The sequence below is a fragment of the Strix uralensis genome, chromosome 12 (assembly GCF_047716275.1).
Source record: "Strix uralensis isolate ZFMK-TIS-50842 chromosome 12, bStrUra1, whole genome shotgun sequence".
Classification (NCBI taxonomy): Eukaryota; Metazoa; Chordata; class Aves; order Strigiformes; family Strigidae; genus Strix; species Strix uralensis.
In genome coordinates this window covers 4,724,574-4,733,448 of record NC_133983.1, presented here as the reverse complement: position 1 = coordinate 4,733,448, position 8,875 = coordinate 4,724,574, and the positions used below count along the sequence as shown (strand labels likewise).

The 8,875-nt window shown below is 40.7% G+C and overlaps 2 protein-coding genes across 6 annotated transcripts in view; one reads left to right on the top strand and one right to left on the bottom strand.

Annotated features, from left to right (window-relative positions):
- The first annotated feature begins 30 nt into the window (after positions 1–30).
- On the top strand, positions 31–5,871 carry SLC7A6OS (solute carrier family 7 member 6 opposite strand). Of its 2 annotated transcripts, none has more exons than XM_074881499.1 (5): positions 31–223; positions 1,104–1,481; positions 3,339–3,536; positions 4,358–4,487; positions 4,948–5,871. In XM_074881499.1, exons 1-5 carry the CDS (start codon positions 59–61, stop codon positions 5,067–5,069), a joined length of 993 nt encoding a protein of 330 aa, XP_074737600.1. In that variant the 5' UTR covers positions 31–58; the 3' UTR covers positions 5,070–5,871. The 2 variants fall into 2 exon arrangements, with proteins under 2 accessions (XP_074737600.1, XP_074737598.1); XM_074881497.1 differs by having other exon boundaries at positions 3,336–3,536.
- A 1,191-nt stretch (positions 5,872–7,062) lies between these two features.
- The window catches only part of SLC7A6 (solute carrier family 7 member 6), a 30,841-nt gene continuing 29,028 nt past the window's right edge, over positions 7,063–8,875 (bottom strand). For all 4 annotated transcript variants that reach the window (XM_074881490.1, XM_074881489.1, XM_074881491.1 and 1 more), the window contains one exon: positions 7,063–7,929. In XM_074881490.1, coding sequence (XP_074737591.1) covers positions 7,835–7,929 — 95 coding nt within the window. In that variant the 3' untranslated portion in view covers positions 7,063–7,834. The remainder of the gene's footprint in view (positions 7,930–8,875) is intronic.

The following is an 8,875-nucleotide window of genomic DNA, read 5'->3' as shown; positions in this document are numbered from 1 at the left end:
TCCGCGGGGGCGAGCGGCGAGCGGCGCCCGCCCCTTCCCGCCGTGCCGCGCGGGCGCCATGGAGCGGGCGGCGGTGCTGCGCGTCAAGCGGAAGCGCGGCGGGACGGAGCCGGCCGAGGCGCTGCTCCTTGCCTGCAAGCGGCTGCGCACGGAGTGCGGCGCCGCCGCCGCCCAGCCGGTGGAGAGGAGCCTCTTCAAGCTGGTGGCGACCGTGTCCTCCAAGGTACCGCGGCCCTGCCGCGCCAGGGCCGGTGTAGGCCGCGGCCGCGCCTCAGGCGGGCGGGGGCGGCTTGATCCGGCCGGGGCACGTCGTTGTGTTCCTGAAGGGGCGTTGGAAAGCAGCAAGCGCTCGCTGGGCTCACGGCGCTGCCCCACGCGGGTATTTCGGATCTCATGGGGATGCGAAGGTGTGTTTATGGCCCGGAGAGCAGCGGCGGGGTGCGAGGTGCCGCCCCGCCCCGCCCCGCCCGGGTACTGCGGGCGTCGCTTCCCCGCGGCCTGAGCGCCGGCTGCGCGGCGGCTCAGCGGGCAGGGCAGGCGGTTGGTTAAGGAACGTAGCACAGAGTGACCACCGTGAAAAGTTGTGTTCCCACCGACTTTTCTATACTTATAGACTGTTCTTTACTTACAGACTACGGAATAGTCAGTAAATGAAGCCTGAATTTCTGCTGTTTGAGGCACTGAAGCGCTACAAGGCTAACAACCTCCATCCACTGTACAGCCTTTTTTATTGAATAAAACTGGTCTTTACAGGAGACTGTAAAGGATATTATTCCTTAAATTTAGGACAATTGCAGCCTTCCAAAGGCACGTGTTTTTGTTTGGAGGGTTATTCTGTACCACAAAGTATATTGTTTAAAAATAAAATTGAAGCAGTCTTAAATTTACAATTACGCTTTTTTCCCCTATATCAAGAGAATATTATGATAGTTGTGTTGCTTAAAGCAGTAGCAGAAGTTACTTGAATGTTGTTAGAAACATTGGTACTGCAGTCCTCAAATAGGAAGCACCAGTAACAGTAGCTATTAACCACTTATAGGAAGGTGTATTACTTACTGTGTTGATGGTGTCATTATATTCCTTCTTCTTGATCCTCTACCCAGAATGAACCAGTTCAGAAATACGTTCAAGAAGTGATCAGTCGAGACAAAGCAGCTCAAAGTCTGCGACCCTCTTTGGGGAGCACTCAGCGAATCATTCAGGAACTCCGCTCTTCCAAGCAAGTGAAAAGGAAGGAAAACCGTTACCGTGTAATAGCCAGCCATCGACCTAACTGTACTGAAACAGTTGCACCTCTCATAAATGGTGAGGCATCGCTTGATGGTGACAGATCAGACTCTGAAGCAACGGAAAATGCTTCACAGAAGGAGAGCGGTGCTGTTGATAAGAGCTCGGACTGCTGTGGGGAATTCCAGTTGTTTGATATTGTACAAGAAGAGGAGGTGGTGGGAGACTCCAGCATAACTGCTGCAAACCCACAGGTCAGCAAACAATCTTAGTGTACTTGAAGTACTTTGGTATCACTGTTGACTGGTACATGTGGGCAAACTGACTGCTGTGGAAGTTTTTTTGCATTGTAAGTATGCCACTGTTTAACAGGAGCTTTAACTGGATATTTGCAAGTTGGAATATCTTACAGGGAGTAACTTTCATGAGGATCCTTAAGAGCACTAATTGAGACAGACAGCCATGTGGAGTTGGCTGCTGCAGGAAGGACTTGTACCACCCTGTTTTTTCTGTACCCTGTTCTGATGTATAAATGGTCATGTTCATCTGTAAGGTGGATCTTTGAGGTTTTTTATTAATTTCTTCTCTACTTAGAAAGGAAAAAATCTTAATGTCTTCTTATCTGCCCAGATGCCTAGAAATGTCACTTGAAGGCAAGGTTCACTAAAGGAGAAGATAGTTTTGAGCTTCCCCTTCTCATAATTCCAATATAAGGTTTTATTGTATATTTTGTTTTTAGCAGAACTCTAGGTGTTTGACAGGCTGCTTAAGCCTTAATGTCCCATTTTCGTTGGTGTTACGAGTTAAGTATGTTTTCAGGTAGAGGAATATCTGCTCAATACCTAGCATGGTTTTAAGAATGAAGAAGCTCTGCCTTCTGTGTAGGGTTACCCTGTACGCAGAGTGTTAAGAAGATTTTGCATTAGAGACTCAACCATATGGAAAAGAAGGTAAGAGGGCTGTGTCTGTTTTCTTTAGTAGTTCCTTCGTTGTATGTAAGTACACATGGATGGTTTACTTGTGCAGCACATCACAGCTCTGAGGAAAACTTAAATGCCTAATGTTAAAGATACCCCGGTGAGGAAGAGCCCAATCAGCTGTCATCCTTCAGCATCTTATAGGTTATTTCAGGGCTTTGCCATGAAAGTTTAGTAGGAACTCTCACTTTCTATTAAGCAAGTAGTTCAAACAGACATTTGAGATCTGTTAGTTAACCGTTACATGTCACTCCACTGTTTAGAAAAACAAATGAAACTGAGGTAGCATCAGAATCTTACTCTCTTAAAGCTAGCAGTAAGTGTTGAAAGCAAGAAGTAAGCTTTTTCATTCTGTAAGTATTTAGAAGTGAATGAAAGGCTGGTCTGTAGCTGTTCCTCGGAATTACTTAAGTAGTTCAGGAGACACCATTGTGGATTGGACAAGATATTCTGAGAAGCTCTAGCAGAGAAAAATTGGCAGCAAACCCCTGCCTGTGTAGACCTTCCAAGTGCAGGTCACTAAAGCAAATACATTGCAAATAATTTATTAGGAAGGAGAAAGCATGAAGAAATTTCTTCTGTGTTCGAGTTGAAGTGAAGAAATAAATAAAAAGCCTGTCTGTAGGGCCTGTCAGCCTTTTCCCGTTAATCCGTCACATTTTCCTTGTTTCTCCTGCACACTTTGTGTACTGTAATCTGCTTGCATATGATCTGCACTACTGTACGCACATCTTTCCTGCAGTGTTGCAAGTGTAATGCTCTGCAAAGCACAGGCTGTCCTAAAACTTGTCTTTTCAACCAACACATCATCATCAGAAACAGATTAACAGTCCTATGGAATTAGTCATATCCCCTTTAATAGTTTCTAATGAACTTGTCCCAGAAGTCTTCTATCATCCAAAACAAGATGTAGCTGCACCGTACTACGGTAATTGGAAAATTCTTCAGTGTCTTTCTGTTGCTATTGTTCTAAATATCAGCAATCCAATAGGAAAGTGTTTTGGTCTAAGATTTCAGAATGTCATCCTTAGCTAGCTGTTGGCTACTGTCTACAAAGAAACCTGTTGGCTGTAACTAAGATGTTGTGTGTATAGCTTCAGTGGAAATACACATTTTTTTATTTTTTCTCAGCAGAAAGCTGATCCAGATGTGATTCTTTGCAATGCAGTAGAGATGATCCGTGAGCGTTTACATGTTTCTGAAGATGGTAAAAAAGAACACCATGAGAAAGAAGATGAGTATGTTTATGACATCTACTATATGGAAACATCAGCTCCTGGTTGGATCCAAAATATCCTTTCTGTACAGCCCTATAGAGAAGAATATGAACTGGTAAGGGTGTGGGAAAACAGATCTTTCTTAAATAGAAAGGTCACAAATAAACATGCCTAAAGTCCCATCATTAAAAGTTGCCGTGCCAAGAAAGATCCTTTGAGATACCACAGGTATGCTCAGTGACCTCTGTGTTAAGCTTTTTGTAACTGCCCATCCTGTGTTCCTCCAGGTTATTGTTGATTCAAGCAAATTATGATATGACAATGAAAACTGAAGGGATAGTGCTCATGTACTCAAGAAGAATTTGTCTGGCTTTAAACTGCCAAATACATTTTGGCACACAAATGTAAACTTAAGTAATTCACATTTCATTTGTGATTAGGAGGCAGTGATTAAAATGTAGTTGTAAATACAGTTGAGTGAAAAAAGGAGCAATGGGGGACACAGAACTTTTTCAATATTTGAAGACTTGAATCTTAATACAAAACATTTTCTTGTAATAGAATTGTCCTTCAGTGACTGTGGAGTTAGGAAGTTAAATGTAAGCTTTAGTCTTTCATAGTATAGATACTGTGATAACTGACATGCATATCAGGAACCTGCAGCTACTTTTCCTTGATCTATTACACTACTACTGAAGTGAGTAGAATTTAGACATTAACCTTAGCACTTAAATGTTGAAGCAGACCATGTAAATGCATGACTTAACTGGTATTTCACCTACAGGAGATACCTATATTATGGTGAATATACTGACAGCACAGATTTTCTTTCTGCAGTGTGCTTTGTGCAACTGCAGAATTACTCGTGGATGAAAAGCCACTTAATGCTGAGTGTCAGTATTTATAGTGAAAGTTATGTTTTGTGTTGCCATGCAGGTAGATGATGATCGTGTGCAAGGGGAAATATATGAAGATGAAGATGATGAAAATGATGAAAATAACTGGCGTAATGATTATCCTGATGAAGATGAATTCTTACCCGAGGAAGATGGTGATGGAGAAAAAGGTGTGCCTGTCATAAATACTGTTTGCTTTCATGCTGTGCAAATATAAATCCCACCCTTTTTACATGCTGTCTTAAAAAAACCCCGAGCACTGCTGGGGTAGTGTTCTGCTCTTACGATGGGTTAAATCTACTTAGAGAAGAATCATCTTCTTGGAAGTACAAGGGATCTTAGTGTTTGTGTAAAGTCAAAATTAAGAACTCCATTTCAGGCTGCTGCAGTTGCAAAGGATTACTTGTTCTGAGAAGGAACAGATGACTTGATTCCATGTGCCTGTGAAACACTACCCCTGCTTTTTTTAACTCCCCATCCCAGTGCACTCCAAGCACCATTCACACCTCATATAATATAGCAGTTGTTCAGACTTTGTTAGTTATTCAAGCAGCTTAAAATAGTCTGATTAACCTAGTTGTTTAACTAAAAAGAAGTAATAATCTAGAAGCATTGATGCTCTTTCTTTAGAGTCCGAAGAGAGCTTCAGTGACGAGGACCAATGTTACAGGAGAAGAACATGGAACAAGTATCGACAGGAGGTTCTACAGGAATTTGGATATGATGAGATCCAGGATTCGGATTCTGATTAACAGTCCTTTTTTGAAGATGAAGTGCTACTGTTGCAGTAGAACTGATAATCCACACAGCTGCTGATGGCTATTCATAAGAATATTGACTCTCAAAAAAAAAAAAAACCCTGGAAAACCACCTTCTGGTAAAAGTTGTGCTCATTGGTTTCCTACTGTCCCAATCTTCATGTGGATGAACTTTAAGTTAATTTTTTCCCTGTCTGGCCTTCTGGAACTGTTGGTGACTAGCATGGTTCACCCTAATGCTTACTGAGTAGGCTTGAGTATTAGATACTAGATTGGGATTCCAGTAAATGCTAAAACCTTTTACTTATCTGAGCAGAGAACTTCAGCTGGTAGATGTTAAACAGATGGATGTGAATATGGCCACTTGAGAAGACAAATTTTCATTCTAAGCAAAAGATACTACATACTTTAAAATTTTGTGATGCTGAGGTTCTGAAGGAGCCTTCCCCCTGCCAAGCTGCATGCCCAAGCATTGGTACCTGTACTGACATTACCTCCACATTACATACGGAGGTACTGTTGGCAGCTGTCCTTCTGGTCATGACTAATCTGCCAGGTTGCACAAAAAGATCAACATGTCTGCTGTGACGGCAAGTGGAAGTTGTGGAAAAAGGCACTCTGCTCTGCTGCTTTCTACTGTACTTGTTCCTGTTTCAAGTTACTTTCTTTACACGTGTTTGAACATATGAAATGCCTTGACCTGTCTGTTTTATTGCCAGATCTCTCTCCAGTAATTTTACTATTGGAGCAGAACAATATATGTGCATTTAAACTGTAAATAAAGAATTTTTGACTAGGTTTTCTTTACTCATTTTAAAGATCATAGGAGTTGGTACAGCTGAAGCCATGTCAGCATTTTAACTTGCATTCATCCATCTTTTAACAATTTAATCTTACCTGTTTGGATACACAAAGTATTGCAGCACTTTCCTACTTGAGTCTGTAAAAAATAGCTAATATGATGTTAGATCAATGTCATTCAGAAGCTGTAGGTTGCAGCACTGACCGTAGGTCAACTAGTTCTGGATGAGATGTCAAGGTAGTGGAGGCAAAGTATTTTTTTTCCTTGGCTTCACAGAAAGGTTAATATGGCTGTTAACCAATGGCACAACCCTAGCCCGTTAAAGCTAGACTGGACAACATGTCTCAACATAAATACTGAATTCATTCTAATCCCGTACAAGATCGAAAAGCTGTATTATAATAGTTAAATGCTAATTTTCATTAAAGACCCTACATGTTTGTGCACAGCTGGCACATAAAGTTCCTCAGCTAGAATTTAATTATTTTAACCCCAGTGTTGCTTCATAAAGGTAGCCCAAGACTCCATTTTATATTAGTCTTCACCATCTACCACCATTTGCCAGTATCTGTAGCTTTTTAAGATAACCTTGGTCAGGGAGTCAGTGCAAGAATCTAAATATTCTCACTGTTATCCAAGTAGCTGATGCAAATGTGGTGCAGTGTCTGAAGTGTGCATTGCTTCACCCATAATACTGTGATTACAAGATTTAGTTCAATTTACATGCACAAAAAACTGCATGTGGACAAACTCAGGTCACCTGAGGTAAACATTCTGAACTAAAAAATTTCAGGTATGTTTTTGAAGTATATCTCACTCTGCTAGCTAAACAGGCTGGTGTCATGTTACCTTTTGCTGTACCAAAATTCAGTATCAAAGTGTCCTAATGATTAGGCTTACGGCTTTGGAATTACAAATACTATTAATTATCATCAGTCTGTATTGCAATATTACTTTTTTTTTTGATTAGTCCTAATTTTTCACCCTGCTCCTTAGCTTTCAAGGTATAGTTGCTGCCACAGAACTGAACTTCTGCTATAGAAGAAAAAAGGTAAGTGGTTTGTTCTGTGAGATTTTGGATGGTCATTTTCTAGTGAACAGCACTGTAATTTAGAAAGGGCATTTTCTGACTACTGAGGTAATACTGCTAATGTATATTCACTGAAACAGTTCAGAAACAACTGCTTACAAGTTTCAAACAGAACATTTTAATTTTGGAAGTTTCATAAAGCCTATCAGAAGTTGACCAAGTACTAACAAGCTAACAGGAAAGAATCATCAAATGTTAATCAAATCTTCAGTGCTGAGGTGCTTTGTTGATTACATCTTTGTCACAGTCAGATACCACACTTCCACATAGCATACAGAATAAAATACTTATCTTTAAGGGAGAAAGGTTGGTTCAGTCTTTAAATAATGTAGCACAACTTTATTCATTTTTCTGCTAATAATGACAAATCAGGTAGTTCGTTGTGACCAGTTGTCTTCTGGGATAAGAACTGAGAGCACAGCAAATCATTTCATGCAAACATCCATCAGAATTAAGCTGGAAATGACTTGGTCTTTTGAGACAGTGGTTTTCAGTCTAACTTAAAAATGCATTACTTCACCGTCTGGTTCTGCAGAAATCTAATTTGATCCATTAGCTCTTACCATTTTAATACCAATTCTGAAGAAGGAACAGTATTGACACATAGCTTGTGTGCCTGAAATGAGTAGGTAATCATTATCCGTTGAAAACATGCCCTGAAAATATGCCACAGTTTAGGAGGGTGGTGCAAGGGCACAATCTATGTGGGAATCCAACGGCAAGTAATCCAACTGCAAGCAAGTATATTTGCAGTGTTTCTTAAAGACCACTGGAAACAGTTTTTGTGTTTTTTCCAGTTCCATCTCTTCCCTTTTGTTGTCATCATTGCTTTATCCTCCCTCCTGTTTTTGTTATGGCTTTGAAATTTTAGTTGGATTTGATTTCTAACTTCTTTTCTTCATTTGTGTCCATCTCTGTTAAAACACAGTAACAGAGCAGCTGCACGTTTCGTGTGACCGCACCTGCAGAGGAAATTGGAGATGTCAGAAGAATAGCCACCTATCTCAGCTCTACACAACATGCATGTGACTAATGAAAGATGTCAAGAATGCTGCCTCACTTCTCTTAAGGGAAACGAACGATAAAAGTTAATACAAAAAGTGTCTTCCACTCAATTTTTTTGAACAGATAATGTTAATAAACTGTTCTGTTAATATTTCTTCTTAGGCACCCTGCCAAGTAACTGAAGTAACATCCTTTTTCTCTATAATTAAGAGCGTAAAATCAGTAGAATTAAAAAAAACCCAAACCAAACAGCATACAGGAAAGTGACAAGATTACCAAGTATTTACATATTCTCTAGCTGCTGCAGCACCACATCCTGTTGCATTCTTAGATTATGCTATAAACCTTCCTTCCCACATCCTTCATCATGGTTTTCTAACATGACAACAGTGCACTGGTGGAGAAAAATGTATCATTTAACTGCAGCAATTCAATGAAAGGGAAGACTCCATCTGTGACTAACATAAAATCTACCCATCTTCAAACAGCTGATGCAGTAAAGCAAGACAGTTAGCTTGCATTACCAAGTGTCCAGCGCTTTTAGTGTCATCAACCTCACTTAAGAGACTTTTCATGTGCTTGATTAAAGAGAAACGTATAAAAACTGAGGACAAAAATCTGTAGAAAGTGGATGGTCTTTTAAATATACAGTAAATAAAACCTGGGTGTAAAAACATATATATATATATATATATATATATATATATATAACCAGTATACCCCTTTACTGGGTCTGGCTGGGATGCAGTTAACGTTCTTCATAGCAGCCCGTACGGTGCTGTGTTTTGGATTTACGGCTCAAACAGGGTTGGTAACACGCCGTGTTCTGGCTATTGCTGAATAGTGTTTGCACAGCCTTTTTATTTTCCCCTCCCACTCCGCCCTCTGCAACCAGCAGGATGG

Bases quoted from the DNA above. Each gene is read 5' to 3' on its own strand.
- SLC7A6OS (XM_074881497.1), top strand. From the start codon at position 59: ATGGAGCGGGCGGCGGTGCTGCGCGTCAAGCGGAAGCGCGGCGGGACG. The intron at 224-1,103 runs GTACCGCGGCCC...TCCTCTACCCAG, and splicing joins TGGCGACCGTGTCCTCCAAG to AATGAACCAGTTCAGAAATA. The intron at 4,488-4,947 runs GTGTGCCTGTCA...CTCTTTCTTTAG, and splicing joins AGATGGTGATGGAGAAAAAG to AGTCCGAAGAGAGCTTCAGT.